The following is an 18,763-nucleotide window of genomic DNA, read 5'->3' as shown; positions in this document are numbered from 1 at the left end:
CGTGTGTATTATGGGATGGCCAGGAGGTGGGCGGTTGCCCAGGTGACACGCGCGCGCGCGCTCGAAGGGGGCGTGGCCAGTGGTTGCCTGAGCGACGAGGGGGCGGGGGTTGCCCGGGAGACCTGGGGAGGAGGGTGGCGGTAGTGGAAGGGGGGGTTGGAGTTGGTTGAGGTTATTATGGGCTGTCCGTGGGGGGGCGGGGCCTGTGCGGTGGGATTTCCCGGCCGGTGTTTCAGGCCCTTTAAGAGGCGACGCCGGAGCCGGAGCCATTTTCCCCCCTTCGGCCGCGGCGAGGAGGAGCCGGAGCGGGAGTGACACTGAGCCGGACCCAGCGCGACCTGCGGCGGCTCCGGGGTGAGGATAGCGCGGGGTTCCCAAAGAGACGCCCCTCACGGCCCGACCAGCCCCGAGGGTCATCCCGTCACCCGCCCCTTCCTCAGGCGTCTCCGGACCCGCGGACCGCCCCTTGCCCAGAGGAGCCGACCCTTCCTTTCCTGGCCTGCAGGGCGCCCGGCCTCCTCCCTAGCACCCGCCCTAACCCTGCCGGAGTCTTGCTCCCCGCGACCCCCGCCTCCGGCTTGGTCTCCCACAATGCCCGGCGCCCACCCTCTCGCCCTTTGATCACTTGCCCCCCGGGACACGTGGCCCGGCCCCCTTCCCGGTGGGACGCTTTAGCCCCCCGCGTCCCTGCCTCCGGCCCCCCGCAGCGCCCAAGCCTCCACGCCCCCTCGTCCCCGCAGCTCTTGAGGAGAACCTGAGTTGTCCCAGAGGACAGCCTTTGGAGAGCTGCCCTGTCTGGGGACTGGCCCCTCCCCGGGCGCAGGGAGGCGCCCCCCCACCCCCAAGTGACCTTGTGTCCCCGAGCGCTTCGCCGCCTGCCGCCTCCCCTGGCCCCCCCGTGCCACTGCCACTCGGACCCCCTCCCCCGTCACACCCCGCTCGGTCCAGCCCGGCGTCTCCCCTCCCCGCGCTTGCACCAGCCTGCCCTCGGAGGCGTCGCTCCTTCGCTCCGTGGGGGCGCCTGCCGGGGAGCCGGCTTCCGGGCTGCCCCCAAGGAGTGTGGAACTAAGTTCAGCCTGAGCGGCTCGGGTGCCCTGCTAGGGTGGCTGGGGTGGGGGGCGGAAAGAGCGGGTGGGTGTGGGGGAGGGGGACAGTGCGCGTCACTGACTGTTCTCTGTTTCTCCCCCCTCCCCCGCACAGTGACTCGGGCCAGTGTAGAGGGCCCCAGGCCGCCGGCAGGAGCAGCTGGGCCAATTCCCTGGCCGGGAGCGGAAGGGGATGGCGTCGGGCCTGGGCTCCCCGTCCCCTTGCTCAGCGGGCAGTGAGGAGGAGGATATGGATGCACTTTTGAACAACAGCCTGCCCCCACCCCACCCAGGTAACATCTTCCCCAAGGGCCCAGGGCGGGAAGGAGGCGTCTGGGGCTCTCCCGAGTGACTGCTCTGGTGAGGCAGGACTGTTGCTCGGCTGTCTCTGTGCAGAGCCGGAGGTGGAGGGCATCCGAAGGGAGTGGTTCCCTTCTGCGGAGCTCTGGTGTGAGGGGGGTGGAAGCCATGTGCCTCCTGGGCACCGCGGACGGAGATGCCAGCTTGCTGCACTCTATCTTGAGGAATGCTCTGCAGTTCCCAGTTGAGGGAGCTCTCTGGGCTGGCAGGCATTACCTTGTGTGTGGGTCCTCGGAGGAATGCAGGTAGCTGGGACCCCTGGAGGCTTGTGGTGGTGGCAGAGGGGGGCATTGAGGATTCTATTTGAAAGACCAGCCCGGCATCTGTGCTAGTAGGATCCTGTGGTTGCCGCTGTGGAAAGGAAAGAGGGAGTGCTGGTTACACTCTATCTGATTATTTTTAGCTTCTGATCAGTTACCGGTTTTCTGTGCTGTCTCAGCTGTGTGAAGTTTGAATCGCGCTCCTCAGCAGGATCTGGAGTGCTTTTAGCCAGGGAGATTGCTGGAATGTTTTGAGTGGGGAAGTGATGGGGGCTCGGGAAGGATGTAATGAAGAGGGGCAAAAGAAGGGAGGGCATCTCTCTTCTCTTGGTGAGTGGACATAATTTTGGCTTTTTTCCTACTGGCTTCTGCCTCTATGAGGTAGCCTGGGGTTTAGGCTAGCAGTGTGAAGCGTCTGTGTAGGTGTGCTAGGGGTTGCTCTATCTGTGTTTTGGGGTGGCTCCATGAGCTGGCCAAACCCGTATGGTTATAACTACATTGCCTGATTGGGGGAGCCCTTGTCTATCCTCAGATGATGGTTGATGTCATGTTCCTAAGCAGATGTCTTTCTCTTCTGTGTCCTTTTTCAGAGCCCCTAGCTAAGTCATCTACTTGTTTCCTTGACCTTCATGTTTTCTAGTTTGATTTTTTTTTCCTATGTGTCATTTCTTCATTCCTTCTGCTTCTACTTTTCTTCTCATTCTGGAGCTTGCTGATCCTGTTTTTGTTTCTCATCCAGCATCATTCACTTCTGTCTTCTCTCTTCTTAGCTTCAGTGGAAGTTGAGGTGGTCTGGGAGAGATGCTTTCACATTTGGTACTTTTTAAGTTGGAAGTCTTGACTTCGACCTGAGGCCATTTAGGAGAGGGGTTAGTGTTGTCATGGAGTCTTGGTTGTTGGGATGAGAAACTTGGTTTCATCCTTGTGTAGGGTAGAGGGGCAGATTTCCTTGCCCTTGCCCAAGGTGAGGGCAGGGTGGTGGTGCTGGTAAGGGGACCCTGTCCTTCTGAGAGGGGCATGAGAAACAGTAGTGCTGCCTAGACATTGTGGGTTCCACATCTTGGCCTCCCATTGGCCCCTTGGGCTGGGGCTGCCTTTCATGTTGACTGGGAGCTGCGCAGGAGCTGTGAACTCTGTCCTGAGCTGTAGCATGACCCACTTTTTCCACTTGCCACACCCCATTCCTGTCCCTTTCCCAAATCTTCCTCTATATCTCAGTCAGTTTGCTGTTTGCCATTTCAGCATATTATTTGCCTGAGAAGTTTGGGGGTTCCATGTGCATGGAAGGATGTCCCCTTTGCCTCTATGGGTTATCTTTATCTCCACTTCCAGCTTTTATGGGGGTGGTGAGATGTAGCTAGCTGATGGGGATTGGGGGTTGACTTGGGGATTGTTGGGGAAAAGCCCTGAAGAAAATGATTCTGGTGAAATCCGGGCTGGTGTTCCATTCCCAAGGGGGAATGGGAGGGGCTTTCTTGTGCCTGGTCTTATTCTGGGCTGAGAAGCAGGGAGGCTGATGGTGCTTTGTCCAGCCTAATGTCTCATTTCCTAGTGTCTGTCTAGCTCAGGAAGTGGGGAGCCAGAGACATTTTAGGGCTAATTTTGGGGGTTAAGAGCTAAGAGCATGTCAGAGATTGAAGGAGGGATATCATTTTCTTTTTTATTTTTGAGACGGGGTCTCACTCTGTCACCCAGGTTGGAGTGCAGTGGCACTATCTTGGCTCACTGCAACCTCCGCCTCCCTGGCTCATGCGATTCTCCTGCTTCAGCCTCCTGAGTAGCTGGGATTACAGGCACCCACCACCATGCCCGACTAATTTTTGTGTTTTTAGTAGAAATGGGGTTTCACCACGTTGGCCAAGCTAGTTTCGAACTCCTGATCTCAAATGATCTGCCCGCCTCAGCCTCCCAAAGTGCTGGGATTACAGGCAGGAGCCACTGCACCCGGCCAGGATGTTATCTTCTACCACTGTCTGGGTCCTGCTCCTTTTTTTTGTGCAGACATTCCCATATATGTTGGATAGGACTCTGGGTGGAGGTGGTGAGGAAGCTGAGCTTCAGAGGCTTCTTATGGGCCTCCATTCCTCAAACTAAATCTTTTGGGTGTCAGAAATTTGGGGAGAAGGTTGTATGTGCTGACCACAGGTCCACTGAGCCTTTGTTAAATCTCAGCTCTGATGACTGAAAAAATAATTGTGATCGAGGGAGTAATCGAGTTCTTCCCTTAGTATTACCTTCATGTTTGTCTTGTTCTCCTTGGGTTTCCTTGCTTAGGACATTAGGGTGGCCTCTTGTGAACCGTGTCATCCCAGAGTAGGTGGCATTTGGACTTGGGGCCAGGTAATAATTTGGGGAGGCTTCTATGAGGGCAGTCTCCCCCCCGCCCCACCTCTGTCAACCCCGCCCCCTCCCCTGCCACTTCCTGTCTGTCCTATGTTGGCAGCTGGGTGCCCTGGACTGGCTTCTGCGGTCAGGAGCCATTTTCCCTCTCCTCAGTGGGTGAGGCACTCCCTTCTTCTCTCCACTCCTTTCTCTACCCACCCCCCCAACTTGGGCGGGGGTGGCTTGGAAAGAGGGAGAGAGAGGAGGGAGGAGGGAGTCTGGTGTGAATGTCTGTTACAAAGGAAGCTGCCTCCTGGCCTTCTGTGTGCCCCTTCCCACCTATCCTTGTCCAGGAGCTTTCAGTATTACCCCAGGCTTTGTGTGTGCTTCCAGCCAGGGGAGGAGGTGGAGCCAGATGGGAGGAGGATTGCTGGGGGGCGGGTGCAGGGGGAGATGGTGACAGCTGGGCTGATTTGGGCCCCTAGGGAGAAGAGGCTGCTGACCCAGGAGAAGCTGAGGAGGAACATTAGGGTTGGAGATGGGGAAAGGAAATTGTATTTTAGGAGTGGGCATGAGATTGGTCTGGCACCTGAACCTAGGACTTAGAGGTTCTGGTTAATTTGAGCAGTGATGATTTCAAAGTGGTTGGAGAAGGATGTGGTTTCCGAGACCCCTGAACTGATCCTGTTCTGGGAAGGTATATTGTATAGTTTTTGCTTTCTGAGTAGGATCTTTCCTTCTCATTCCCTGGTTTATACAATACTTGGTGGCCAGTTATAGGAGGCCTAAATCTAGTTCTCTTACATGGTGAACTCTAAGCAGCTCAGTTCAGCTGTACTGGTGAACATCTAGAGGATTGCTGGTAGGAATGGGAGAGAGGAGGCAGGGGTCTGGACAGCTGCCCGAGGTGGGCCTGGTCTGGCCTGGCAGGCCTATTTTGGGTATATACAGCTCTCTCTTTGTCTGTTTTTGTCCTGGGTATCAGCTTCCTTCTGTACAGAGTATAGCAGTTCTCTTCAGAGGAATCTGGGACAAGAGGTGGGGAATAAAGTCTAAAGCCTCTGGATTAGGGCCTAACCTTTTGCTATTGATCTTTTTGCCTGCCTACCACTCTTTGCCAAATACATGTAGAAAATGAAGAGGACCCAGAAGAGGATTTGTCAGAAACAGAGACTCCAAAGCTCAAGAAGAAGAAAAAGCCTAAGAAACCTCGGGACCCTAAAATCCCTAAGAGCAAGCGCCAAAAAAAGGAGGTGAGTGGGTGACTGAATGTTCCGGGGAACCAGAAGCAGAAGGGAGGAGCTCTGAGAAGGGCTGAAGGGCTGAGGGCACCTTTCTTAGGAGTGGTGGGCCAGGTTCTGGGGGTGAGCCTCAGGGCTGTCCTGAGGTCAGCATGTGTGTAGCATGTGTGTGTCTGTCTCCCTCTCCCCCCTTTCCCTGCTCCAGCGTATGCTCTTATGCCGGCAGCTGGGGGACAGCTCTGGGGAGGGGCCAGAGTTTGTGGAGGAGGAGGAAGAGGTGGCTCTGCGCTCAGACAGTGAGGGCAGCGACTATACCCCTGGTAAGAAGAAGAAGAAGAAGCTCGGACCTAAGAAAGAGAAGAAGAGCAAATCCAAGCGGAAGGAGGAGGAGGAGGAGGATGACGATGATGATGATTCAAAGGTGCCTGGACCTGCATCCTCTTCTTTGTACTATTAAACTTTTGTCCTTTTGTTTCTTAGACATCCTACTGCCCTTTAGAACACTTTCTTTTCTTCTCCTTTTAACTCTGTTACTCTGGTTTTTCAGTACAAATTTGCTTAGCAAGTGTGGGCACTGGGTGGCAGGTGCTTGACTTTGCTCTTTCTGCAGGAGCCTAAATCATCTGCTCAGCTCCTGGAAGACTGGGGCATGGAAGACATTGACCACGTGTTCTCAGAGGAGGATTATCGAACCCTCACCAACTACAAGGCCTTCAGCCAGTTTGTCAGGTAAAACAGAAGGGGCTTGCGGAAGGGGGAGGAGAGTCTTTCTATTATCTCTTTTTACTTCTCTTTCTTTCTTTTATTCTTAAACATTTTCCTCTGCTCTTGTCCATTTCTCCACCAGACCCCTCATTGCTGCAAAAAATCCCAAGATTGCTGTCTCCAAGATGATGATGGTTTTGGGTGCAAAATGGCGGGAGTTCAGTACCAACAATCCCTTCAAAGGCAGTTCTGGGGCATCAGTGGCAGCTGCGGCAGCAGCAGCGGTGGCTGTGGTGGAGAGCATGGTGACAGCCACTGAGGTTGCACCACCACCTCCCCCTGTGGAGGTGCCTATCCGCAAGGCCAAGACCAAGGAGGGCAAAGGTGAAATGGGGTTCAAATGGGAGTGGGGGTATCTAGTGTGGGCTTAAGATGTCAAAGACAGGGCATAGGAATGCTGTTCTGTCAGCCCTAAGGTAGGAGATAGGAGGGAGGAGTGAGTCTTGAATTTTGGAGGGAAGTTTGGGCATCTGAATGTGGGGAAGCAAGCTTAGGTGGAGAAGATCTTTTCCCCATCTTTGGTGGTGTGGTATTTTATATATTTGGATGTATCCTGATTTTAGGTCCCAATGCTCGGAGGAAGCCCAAGGGCAGCCCTCGTGTACCCGATGCCAAGAAGCCTAAACCCAAGAAAGTAGCTCCCCTGAAAATCAAGCTGGGAGGTTTTGGTTCCAAGCGTAAGAGATCCTCGGTGAGAGCCCAGCCCATCACTTTAGGGAGGGTGCCATGTATACTAGAAAGGATGGGACCTTATATCAGGACCTGTGCTTCATAGTAGGCACATAAGAATGTGGGGAGTTGCCCACAGAACAGGATGAGACTCGGCTCCCTGTATAACAGTGCTTGCTGGGATTCTGGTATCCTCCGTGAGAGAGCACTCCCTTGTCTGCCACTGTTTCCTTCCCCTTGGCTTGAATGTCTAACCTTATTCTTTTTCATCCTGTCAGAGTGAGGATGATGACTTAGATGTGGAATCTGACTTCGATGATGCCAGTATCAATAGCTATTCTGTTTCTGATGGTTCCACCAGCCGTAGTAGCCGCAGCCGCAAGAAGCTCCGAACCACTAAAAAGAAAAAGAAAGGTGTGTTTCTCTTCTGTATATTTGTGATGGGATGAGGTGGGAGTGATTGGGGAAGAATCTCCCTAAGGAGATAGGGGTTGGGGGTGGGGGGAGGTAGTTTTTTTCTAATAACTGGGCTTTCCCTCTTCCTTGCCCAGGCGAGGAGGAGGTGACTGCTGTGGATGGTTATGAGACAGACCACCAGGACTATTGCGAGGTGTGCCAGCAAGGCGGTGAGATCATCCTGTGTGATACCTGTCCCCGAGCTTACCACATGGTTTGCCTGGATCCCGACATGGAGAAGGCTCCCGAGGGCAAGTGGAGCTGCCCACACTGCGTGAGTGTCTGGCCATTGTGGCCCGTTGGAACTCATGAGAAGAAGGGTGGGACAGTAAAGCTCTTTGGGGCCTGGATGGAAATCGAAATGCTGGTGCTGTGGGTTGTGAGCTTTGGGAAGCATTCAAAGGAATGATGGGTACTGGCTTCAGACTTCGGTGGGTGGGTGGGGGTAATAATCTGAATCTGTGGTCATTTACTGCAGGAGAAGGAAGGCATCCAGTGGGAAGCTAAAGAGGACAATTCGGAGGGTGAGGAGATCCTGGAAGAGGTTGGGGGAGACCTCGAAGAGGAGGATGACCACCATATGGAATTCTGTCGGGTCTGCAAGGATGGTGGGGAGCTGCTCTGCTGTGATACCTGTCCTTCTTCCTACCATATCCACTGCCTGAATCCCCCACTTCCAGAGATCCCCAATGGTGAATGGCTCTGTCCCCGTTGTACGGTGAGTGACTGATCTCAGCCAGGGCAAAAGATGTGGAAAGTGTAGTCTTTTCTATGTAGGGTATTGTGAAGCTGGGGTGCGGGAGAGGAACTATGAGCTTTTCAACCCTGAGAAAGGTATTTTCCTTTATCCTATAGTGTTGGGATACTTTTGTCCTGGGAAAATGTAGGACTAACTTCAAACAGAGGAGTTGATGTTTTGCCAACTCTCTGAAGAGGAGATGAAGCAATGTTCTTCTAGCTGAGAACATTTGTCTCTGTGTTGACACCCTGCCTCAGGGTCTTGGTAGCTTACAATGTTTTTAATTTTTTTGTTAAAAAACTTTTTTTTTGGAGACAGGGTCTCACTCTGTCATCCAGGCTAGAGTGCAGTGGTGCAGTCATAGCTTATTGCAACCTCCAACTCTTGAGCTCAAGTGATCATCCTATCTCAGCCTCTTGCTGAGTAGCTAGGAGTACTGGTGCATGCCACCACATTCAGCTAATTAAAAAAAAAAATCTTTGTAGAGACAGGGTGTCACTATGTTGCCTAGGCTGGTCTTGAACTCCTGCTCTGAAACTATTCTGCTCCCTTGTCCTCCCTAAGTGCTGGCATTACAGGTGTGTACCACCATGCCAGCCAGTTTAGAATGTTTAATAGGGCCACTTACTGCTTTTAGATTGCTTAAGGGAGGAATTCTGTGCTTTAAGTCTGTTGATTTCCTGATTCTTCTGGCTGCTTGTTGAAGTCTTAACTGCTGGCTTTGTTAAGCAGATAGGAGTGATGGTGGCACGGAAATCCTGGATGATGTCCAGAAATGGAGAGAGAATTGTATCACAGGTTGAGCACCCTAATCCAGAAGTGGGAAATCCAAAATACTTCTGGTCCCAAGCATTTCACATGAGGGGTCCTCAACCTGTATTCTCTCCCTGGAGGAGTCCTGGGATTAGATTTTATTTGAAATGAGATCTTTTTTTTTTTTGAGACGGAGTCTCTCTCTGTCCTGTCCCCTAGGCTGGAGTGCAGTGGGGCAATCTTGGCTCACTACAACCTCTGCCTCCCAGGTTCAAGTGATTCTCCTGCCTTAGCCCTCTGAGTAGCTGGAACTACAGGCGCGTGCCACAATGCCCAGCTAATTTTTGTATTTTTAGTAGAGACGGGGTTTCACCATGTTAGCCAGGATGGTCTCGATCTCTTGACCTCGTGATCTGCCCGCCTTGGCCTCCCGAAGTGCTGCGATTACAGGCATGAGCCACCGCTCCAGGCCTGAAATGAGATCTTAATTGCCCTTTGATAAAGTTGAGACTGTGGGCTGTCCCTTCTCCCATGGTTATGATTTGAGATTAAGTTGTCTCTTTTTCCCTCAGTGTCCAGCTCTGAAGGGCAAAGTGCAGAAGATCCTAATCTGGAAGTGGGGTCAGCCACCATCTCCCACACCAGTGCCTCGGCCTCCAGATGCTGATCCCAACACGCCCTCCCCAAAGCCCTTGGAGGGGCGGCCAGAGCGGCAGTTCTTTGTGAAATGGCAAGGCATGTCTTACTGGCATTGCTCCTGGGTTTCTGAACTGCAGGTAAGTTGAGGATAGGCTGGAGATGTAGGGGCTACGATGAATAGGATAGTGATAAAAGAGCCTTGTGGATAGAAGGAATGAACACAGCTTCTTGGTGGCTGATTTTCTCTTTCCCCTCCAAGCTGGAGCTGCACTGTCAGGTGATGTTCCGAAACTATCAGCGGAAGAATGATATGGATGAGCCACCTTCTGGGGACTTTGGTGGTGATGAAGAAAAAAGCCGAAAACGAAAAAACAAGGACCCTAAATTTGCAGAGATGGAGGAACGCTTCTATCGCTATGGGATAAAACCTGAGTGGATGATGATCCACCGAATCCTCAACCACAGGTACCAGCTGGGCACATGGGAGATAGGCAGTCTCCATGGGAGATTCCCGCTGAAGGGATTGGGAAAATGGATGTCACCGGCAACTTAGATTTGGAAAACACCGGTTTTTTTTTTTGAGATAGAGTCTCAGTCGCCCAGGCTGGAGTACAGTGATCTCGGCTCAGTGCAACCTCTGCCTCCCAGGTTCAAGTGATTCTCCTGCCTCAGCCTCCTGAGAAGCTGGGACTACAGGCGCGAGCCACCACGCCCAGCTAATTTTTTGTATTTTTAGTAGAGACGGGGTTTCACCATGTTGGCCAGGATGGTCTGGATCTCTTGACCTCAGGTGAAAGTGCTGGGATTACAGGCGTGAGCCACCATACTTGGTTGTTTGTTTTTTTGAGATGGAGTCTTGCTCTGTTACCCAGGCGGGAGTGTAGTGGTGCAACCTTGGCTTGCTGCAACCTTGGTCTCCTAGGCTCACGTGAATCTCCTGCTTCAGCCTCTCTAGTAGCTAGGCATAGGCACCTGCCACCATACCCAGCTAATTTTTGTATTCTTAGTAGAGACAGGGTTTCACTATGTTGGCCAGGCTGGTCTTGAACTCCTAACCTCAGGTGATCTGCCTGCCTTGGCCTCCCTAAGTTCTAGGATTAGCACGCATGAGCCACCACGCTTTATATTGAGACAAAGTCTAGCTCTGTTGCCCAGGTTTGAGTGCAGTGTCGTGATCACTGCTCACAGCAGTCCCAAACTCCTGGGCTCAAGCAATCTACCTGCCTTAGTTTCCCAAAACGTTGGGATTACAGGCGGGAGCTACTGCGCCTGACACTTTGTTATTTATTTATTTATTTATTTTATTATTGTGGTTTTTTTTGAGACGGACATGTTGCCCAGGTTGGAGTGCAGTGGCGGGATCTCAGCTCACTGCAAGCTCCGCCTCCCACGTTCATGCCATTCTCCTGCCTCAGCCTCCCAAGTAGCTGGGACTACAGGCGATCGCCACCACGCCCGGCTAATTTTTGTTTTTTATTTTTTTATTTTTAGTAGAGACGGGGTTTCACTGTGTTAGCCAGGATGGTCTCAATTTCCTGACCTCGTGATCTGCCCGCCTCATCCTCCCAAAGTGCTGGGATTACAGGCATGAGGCACCGCGCGCAGCCTATTTATTTATTTTTTGAGACAGAGTCTCGCTCTGTGGCCCAGCCTGGAGTGCAGTGACATGATCTAAGCTCACTGCAACCTCCGCCTCTCACGCTCAAGCAGTTCTTCTGCCTCAGCCTCCTGAGTGGCTGGGATTACAGGCATGCACCACCATGCCTTGCTAATTTTTGTATTTTTAGTAGAGACGGGGTTTTACCATATTGGCCAGGCTGATCTTGAACTCCTGACCTTGTGATCCACCTGCCTCAGCCTCCCAAAGTGCTGGGATTACAGGCATGAGCCACCGCACCTGGCTTGACGCCTGGCTAATTTTTTTTTAGTAGAGACGGGGTTTCGCCATGTTGGCCCGACTGGTCTTGATCTCCTGGCCTCAAGTGATCTGCCTGCCTCGGCTTTCCAAAGTGCTGGGATTACAGGTGTGAGCCACTGCATCCGGCCAACACTCTATGTTAATTATTAACTGACTGAATTCTGGTGTTTGAGTGTAACTAGGAAAGTATAAATTAGAGATAATTTTTGGTCAAAGACTAGTATAGTAGAGGCTCTGAAAACGTGTCATCTGTGGCATATCTAGAGGTCTGGTGTGGAACATACGGTATTGCCAGTTTTTGAGAGCAAGTGAGGAGGGTTGCTTTTTCTGGCTCTGAGGGTTTTTTCTCCTTGACTTGCAGCGTCGACAAGAAGGGCCACGTCCACTACTTGATCAAGTGGCGGGACTTACCTTACGATCAGGCTTCTTGGGAGAGTGAGGATGTGGAGATCCAGGATTACGACCTGTTCAAGCAGAGCTATTGGAATCACAGGTGAGTGATTTTGGGTGAGGAATAGAGTTATTTCTTTTTGTTTTTTTTGTTTTTTTTTAATATGGAGCCTCGCTTTGTCACCAGGCTATAGTGCAGTGGCATGGTCTTGTCTGACTGCAACCTTTGACTCCCTGGTTCAAACGATTCTTCTTCCTTAGCCTCCCGAGTAGCTGGGATTATATGCATACGCCACCACACCCAACTAATTTTTTTTTTTTTTTTTGAGACAAAGTCTTGCTCTTGTTCCCCAGGCTGGAGTGCAATGGTGCGATCTCGGTTCACTGCAACCTCCGCCTCCCGGGTTCAGGCAATTCTCCTGCCTCATAGCTGAGATTACAGGCATCTGCCACCACACCTGGCTAATTTTTGTATTTTTAGTAGGCACGGGGTTTCACCATGTTGGCCAGGCTGGTCTCAATCTCCTGACCTTAGGTGACCTGCCTGCCTCAGCCTCCCAAAGTGTTGGGATTACAGGTGTGAGCCTCTGTGCCTGGGCAAGTTGTTTCTTCTATAGAAAAGGACTTTGGGCAGCTGCGTGACGTCTTTCTTCTTTAGGGAGTTAATGAGGGGTGAGGAAGGCCGACCAGGCAAGAAGCTCAAGAAGGTGAAGCTTCGAAAGTTGGAGAGACCTCCAGAAACACCAACAGTTGATGTGAGTCAGGGTGGAAGGGACTGGAGAATAGATTGTTGGGTAGGACAGTGTATCTTTGCTGCAGTCTAATGATGGTACTCTTAGGTAATGAAAAGATCACTTCAAGTCTGCTTCCCTACTTCTCCACGTCTCTATATATCAGAAAGCACTAGGATTACTTTCTTCTTTTGTCATCAGAAAAAAAAAGGAGGTGTATTTTGAATGACTGAATAAGTGTTATCTAGGGGGAGGGGTCACATAGCCTAGCTTTTATGAACTTACATTGGAATCTGGCTTAATTCAGGCTCAGTTCCTCTGGGTTTTGTTTGTACAGTGTAATTTGAGGGTGATTAAAGTTAAAAAGATGCATCTAACCGGGACATACATTATTTACCTGGTAGATCCTGACTAGTAGAATTATTGTATTGGTAGGGAGTCTGTGATGTGTTTTTCCTCAGTGATATGTAGGACCAAAATCAGATCTGTCTGGTTAAGCCCTATTTCCTGGAGGACCCTAAAGTGAACATGAAATTGCAGTAATTATAGGGGATCTCTTCCCTCAGAATTTTTGTAGCTCTTCCCCAGGAGGATCCGTGAAGACTAGAGAGGAGGAAGCAGCTGCTGTATTAGGGGAGGAAGGGAGTTCCTTGCCAGCTCTTGACTTCTCTGTTTCATCCTTCAGCCAACAGTGAAGTATGAGCGACAGCCAGAGTACCTGGATGCTACAGGTGGAACCCTGCACCCCTATCAAATGGAGGGTCTGAATTGGTTGCGTTTCTCCTGGGCTCAGGGCACTGACACCATCTTGGCTGATGAGATGGGCCTTGGGAAAACTGTACAGACAGCAGTCTTCCTCTATTCCCTTTACAAGGAGGTAAGGAAATCTGGGGCTGATAGTTTTTTTGTGTGGATATTTTGTGTTTGAAGCCTTCACTTACACTCTGAGTAGAGAGATAAAGGAATAAAAAAAGTGGTCTGTGACCTTCAAGAACACTGTGGATAATAGATAAACACATGTACACATGTGTTTAGTAGATAGTAGATAAATGTGATAGTGGATAAACATGTACGCAGTGGAAGATTTGAGGGCATAGAGCCCTGGGTAGGATTAGCAGTGGGTCCGTAGAGTCTCAGTTCTAGGGGAATGATTATGTGTTGAGGGAAGTAGAATTACGAGTAGAATTAGTACGGAAAGACTTGGCTGGACGCGGTAGCTCACACCTGTAATCCCAGCACTGGGAGCCTGAGGCGGGCGGATCACCTGAGGTTGGGAGTTTGAGACCAGCCTGACCAACATGGTGAAACCCCGTCTCTACTAAAAATACAAAGTTAGCCGGGCGTGGTGGCGCATGCCTGTAATCCCAGCTACTTGGGAGGCTGAGGCAGGAGAATCACTTAAACCCGGGAGGCGGAGGTTGCAGTGAGCTGAGATTGCACCATTGCACTCCAGCCTGGGCAACAAGAGTGAAACTCCGTCTCAGGAAAAAAGTATAGAAAGACTTAATGGGAGAGATAAGACTTGTAGTTATGGTGGGACCTTGTCTTTTTGGAAAGGCACGGGCTGGGCATGTGTATGGAGGAAGGTGAGAGCAGGAGCAGGAGCGCAGGTGTCAGTCCTTGGCTCGGCTTGAGGGGAGAGCAGGGTGCTGGGTGTTCACTGGGGTGCAATGTGCTGGGGCCCTCAGTCCTGATTTTCCTCTTCTTCCTCAAAGGGTCATTCCAAAGGCCCCTTCCTAGTGAGTGCCCCTCTTTCTACCATCATCAACTGGGAGCGGGAGTTTGAAATGTGGGCTCCAGACATGTATGTTGTAACCTATGTGGGTGACAAGGACAGCCGTGCCATCATCCGAGAGAATGAGTTCTCCTTTGAAGACAATGCTATTCGTGGTGGCAAGAAGGCCTCCCGCATGAAGGTATCTCAGGGCAGGGAAGCCACCCTAGAGAAAGAGTTGCGGCTTCTGGCTTAGTTTACCTCCTTGTGATCTGGTCCTTGGTGAGGCAAAAGGGTAATCCTGGGAGGAGGAAACATTCCGTCAGTCCCTGGGTTGTGATTACATGAGAGAAGGTGACTAGTAGTGACCAAGTTGCCTTCATGTGCAGAAAGAGGCATCTGTGAAATTCCATGTGCTGCTGACATCCTATGAATTGATCACCATTGACATGGCTATCTTGGGCTCTATTGATTGGGCCTGCCTCATCGTGGATGAAGCCCATAGGCTGAAGAACAATCAGTCTAAGGTGAGGGCTGAGGGAGGGATGTTGGAGCCCTGACTTTGAGTTTTTTCTAGTACTCCCAATTTGTTAAGGGGAAGACTTGCAGGTGGAGAGGAGAGAGAAGAATTGTCTCTGCCTTCTTTCCTTGTATGTGACAGCCCTTGGTGGCCAGGCCTTTAAAAAGAATGTGAGGAGTGGGATGCTTAACTATTGGGCAGTGAAAAACTTGAAATTTGGTAGCGATTTACTAGAGCTGTGTTTTCATTGGATTTCACATTTTTCCATCTGCTTCACCAGTTCTTCCGGGTTTTGAATGGTTACTCACTCCAGCACAAGCTGTTGCTGACTGGGACTCCATTACAAAACAATCTCGAAGAGTTGTTTCATCTGCTCAACTTTCTCACCCCCGAGAGGTTCCAGTAAGTATGTGTTTATCTGTAATCGGCTCATAATTGTGCTTCTCATTCTTCTTGTTGCCCATTTCCTGTATCACTTTTCTTTCTTCCCTTCTCCTTCTCCAATAACTTTTTCCTTTTTCTTCCTGAAGCAATTTGGAAGGTTTTTTGGAGGAGTTTGCTGACATTGCCAAGGAGGACCAGATAAAAAAACTGCATGACATGCTGGGGCCGCACATGTTGCGGCGGCTGAAAGCCGATGTGTTCAAGAATATGCCCTCCAAGACAGAACTAATTGTGCGTGTGGAGCTGAGCCCTATGCAGAAGTGAGTTGGGAGAGACAGAAACAGACTCCATTTAGACATCTGCCAGTCTGCAGTCTTTCCTATTCCTCCCCCACTCAGCTTCAAGGCATCTGGTGACAGGAGCAAGCAAGGCCTAAAGAAACCTGATGCTAGGGCGCTGGAGCACATGGTTCTTACTTAAGTTATACCTTTCCGTATTTAAAATGGTGGTGGTGGTGCTTGTGCGTTAGGTGTCCTTAGTGCCAAAGTGGGATGTGTTGGAAGAAAGATCTCAGTTGTTGGGCCTGCATTATTAGTCATTGAAAGCCTCTCAAGTCTAACCTGTCTTTCTACCTTGGCCATGTAGGAAATACTACAAGTACATCCTCACTCGAAATTTTGAAGCACTCAATGCCCGAGGTGGTGGCAACCAGGTGTCTTTGCTAAATGTGGTGATGGATCTTAAGAAGTGCTGCAACCATCCATACCTCTTCCCTGTGGCTGCAATGGTATGTAGTGCCACCTCCTGTTCTTCCCTGGGTTGGGACTCCTCCATATGTGCTTTCTTTTAATATTTTTTTCTTTGCTTTTGTTCTCAGGAAGCCCCTAAGATGCCTAATGGCATGTATGATGGCAGTGCCCTAATCAGAGCATCTGGGAAATTATTGCTGCTGCAGAAAATGCTCAAGAACCTTAAGGAGGGTGGGCATCGTGTACTCATCTTTTCCCAGGTATCATGTGGACTGGGAGCTTTAGGGAACAGTCATAGACAACCCTCAGTGACCTCAGGAAAGGGATTACCATCTGACTCTTCCATAATTAAACCATGCTCCTTTTACAGATGACCAAGATGCTAGACTTGCTAGAGGATTTCTTGGAACATGAAGGTTATAAATACGAACGCATTGATGGTGGAATCACTGGGAACATGCGGCAAGAGGCCATTGACCGCTTCAATGGTGAGAGAGAAGTTGTTTAGTTTCAGGAATCCTCTGTAACTTTTTGTGCATCTGCTTTTCTGTGTAGTTCTTTTCGGGCTTTGTCATTTGAGATGGAAGAGTAAAGCTTTTGAATGTCTCAATTGGAAGAATGTATTGGACTATTCCTAGGAGATTTTTTCCTTTGGGGTCTTTGTTCTTTCTGCTAGAAAGAAGAAAGCATTGTATCTTGAGGGCAAGCAAGGGGTCAGGACTTGTTCAAGCTCAAATAGCAAGTTACTAGCAGACTTATCTGCCTCAGTAGACACTACTAGGGTTTGGTTTTGTTTTTTGTTTTTTGTTTTTTGTTTTTTTTTGAGATGGAGTCTTGCTCTGTTGCCCAGGCTGGAGTGCAGTGGTGCAATCTTGGCTCACTGCAACCTCCGCCTCCTGGGTTCAAGTGATTCTCCTGCCTCAGCCTCCCAAGTAGCTGGGACTATAGGTGCGTGCTACCACGCCCACCTAATTTTTGTACTTTTAGTAGAGATGGGGTTTCACCATGTTGGCCAAAATGGTCTTGATCTCCTGACCTCATGATCTGCCCGCCTTGGCCTCCCAAAGTGCTGGGATTACAGGCAAGAGCCACCATGCCCAACCTGTTTTGTTTTGTTTATTTGAGATGGGGTCTCACTCTGTTGCGGAGGCTGGAGAGCAGTGACATGATCATGGCTTACTACAACCTGGACCCACGTCCAGGCTTAAATGATCCTGCTGCTTCAGCCTCCCAACTAGCTGGGGCTGTAGGCTTGAGCCACTGTACCTAGCTAATTAAAAAAATTTTTTTGTAGAGATGGGGTCTTGCCATGTTGTCCAGGCTGATCACAAACTTCTGGACTCAAGCAGTCCTCCTGCCTTGGCCTCCCAAAGTATTGAGATGATAGGCATAAGCCACTGTACTCAGTGTCACTACTACTTGTTTTTAAAAAACTTTTTATTTTAATTTTACACTTAGAAAAAAGTTACAGAACAGCACAGAGAGTTCATGTATACTGTTCAACTAGCTAGCTTCTCTTAATAATAACTTACATAACTGCAGTACAATGATCAAAACTAGGAAATTATCATTGGTATTATACTATAAATGACAGACCTTCAATGAATGTCACCAATTTTTCCTGATGTCTATTTTCTGTTTCAGGATCCAATCCCAGGTCCCATGTTCCATTTAGTTATTGTGCTTCCTGCTATCTATGACATTTATTTTTTTCCTTTTCTTACATGATACAGATTTTTTTTTGAGATGGAATCTCACTCTGTTGCCCAGACTGGAGTGCAGTGGCACGATCTTGACTCATTGCAACCTGTGCGTCCTGGGTTCAAGCGATTCTCCTGTCTCAGCCTCCTGAGTAGCTGAGATTACCGGCGTGCGCCACCACGCCCAGCAGATTTTTGTATTTTTAGTAGAGACGGTTTCACCATGTTGGCCAGGCTGGTCTCGAACTCCTGACCTCAGGTAATCCGCCTGCCTCGGCCTCCCAAAGTGCTGGGATTACAGGTGTGAGCCACTGTGCCCGGTCAATACAGATACTTTTGATGAACACTGGTCAGTTATTTTGTAGCATGGCTCTAAGTTTGGGTTTGTGTGATGTTTTCTCTTGATTAAATTAGACATTTTGTGCAAGAATGCCACAGAGGTGATGTTGTGTCCTTTTCTTTTCTTTTTTTTTTTTTGAGAAGGTCTTGCTCTGTTACCAGGCTGGAGTCTGGAGTGCAGTGGTGTGATCTTGGCTCACTGCAACCTCCACCCAGGTTCAAGCCATTCTCCTGTCTCAGCCTCCCGAGTAGCTGGGATTACAGGTGCCCGCCACCATGCCGGGCTGATTTTTGTACTGTTAGTAGAGACAGGGTTTCACCATGTTGGTCAAGATGGTTTCGATCTCCTGACCTTGTGAGCCACTGCACCCGGCCGATGATGTTTCCTTTTCAATGCATCATACTGGGACACGGATATGATGTGTTATGTCCCCTTACTGCTAATGACTTGATCACTGGTTAAGGTGGTGTCTGTTGAGTTTCTGCAGTGTAAAGTTTCTCTTGTTCCCAATTGTGATTGATAAATAGCTTGAGGGAGATATTTGAGACTATGTCAGTGTCCTGTTTCTCCTTAAACTTTCACACTGATTTTAGTATCCATCAGTGGACTTTGCTTACAATGATTATTACTGTGGTGTTTGCCTAATGAGGTTTTATATTCTGACATTCTTTCTTTTTTACCTTCGCCTCCTGGGTTCAAGTGATTCTCTTGCCTCAGCCTCCCAAGTAGCTGGGATTACAGGAGACTGCCACCATGCCTGGCTAATTTTGTATTTTTAGTAGGCAGGATTTCACCATGTTGGCCAGCTTAATCTCGAACTCCTGACCTCAGGTGATCTGCCCACCTCAGCCTCCCAAAGTGTTGGGGTTATAGGCGTGAGCCACTGCACCTGGCCTATTCTGACGTTTTTCTTTAAGAGATGGGGTCTTGGCCGGGCGCGGTGGCTCAACCCTGTAATCCTAGCACTTTGGGAGGCCGAGACGGGCGGATCATGAGGTCAGGAGATCGAGACCATCCTGGCTAACATG

General features: G+C 50.1%; 1 protein-coding gene across 9 annotated transcripts in view; it reads left to right on the top strand.

The window, feature by feature from the left end:
- Positions 1-236: 236 nt before the first annotated feature.
- Positions 237-18,763, top strand: part of CHD4 (chromodomain helicase DNA binding protein 4) — a 36,698-nt gene continuing 18,171 nt past the window's right edge. For 5 of the 9 annotated variants that reach the window (XM_073020422.1, XM_037988375.2, XM_037988374.2 and 2 more), the window contains exons 1-22: positions 237-354; positions 1,201-1,378; positions 5,159-5,280; positions 5,474-5,689; positions 5,879-5,997; positions 6,116-6,357; positions 6,597-6,724; positions 6,981-7,116; positions 7,254-7,432; positions 7,637-7,876; positions 9,223-9,426; positions 9,549-9,754; positions 11,569-11,700; positions 12,256-12,352; positions 13,014-13,205; positions 14,044-14,244; positions 14,432-14,569; positions 14,843-14,964; positions 15,093-15,266; positions 15,592-15,733; positions 15,824-15,955; positions 16,066-16,183. In XM_073020422.1, coding sequence (XP_072876523.1) covers positions 1,279-1,378; positions 5,159-5,280; positions 5,474-5,689; positions 5,879-5,997; positions 6,116-6,357; positions 6,597-6,724; positions 6,981-7,116; positions 7,254-7,432; positions 7,637-7,876; positions 9,223-9,426; positions 9,549-9,754; positions 11,569-11,700; positions 12,256-12,352; positions 13,014-13,205; positions 14,044-14,244; positions 14,432-14,569; positions 14,843-14,964; positions 15,093-15,266; positions 15,592-15,733; positions 15,824-15,955; positions 16,066-16,183 — 3,340 coding nt within the window. In that variant the 5' untranslated portion in view covers positions 237-354; positions 1,201-1,278. The remainder of the gene's footprint in view (positions 355-1,200; positions 1,379-5,158; positions 5,281-5,473; positions 5,690-5,878; positions 5,998-6,115; positions 6,358-6,596; positions 6,725-6,980; positions 7,117-7,253; positions 7,433-7,636; positions 7,877-9,222; positions 9,427-9,548; positions 9,755-11,568; positions 11,701-12,255; positions 12,353-13,013; positions 13,206-14,043; positions 14,245-14,431; positions 14,570-14,842; positions 14,965-15,092; positions 15,267-15,591; positions 15,734-15,823; positions 15,956-16,065; positions 16,184-18,763) is intronic. The other 4 variants (XM_037988377.2, XM_037988376.2, XM_073020423.1 and 1 more) reach the window with 3 other exon arrangements.

The sequence above is a fragment of the Chlorocebus sabaeus genome, chromosome 11 (genome assembly GCF_047675955.1).
Source record: "Chlorocebus sabaeus isolate Y175 chromosome 11, mChlSab1.0.hap1, whole genome shotgun sequence".
Lineage (NCBI taxonomy): Eukaryota > Metazoa > Chordata > Mammalia > Primates > Cercopithecidae > Chlorocebus > Chlorocebus sabaeus.
Note: the sequence above shows the minus strand (reverse complement) of the source record. Positions and strands in the feature narration are given on the sequence as shown.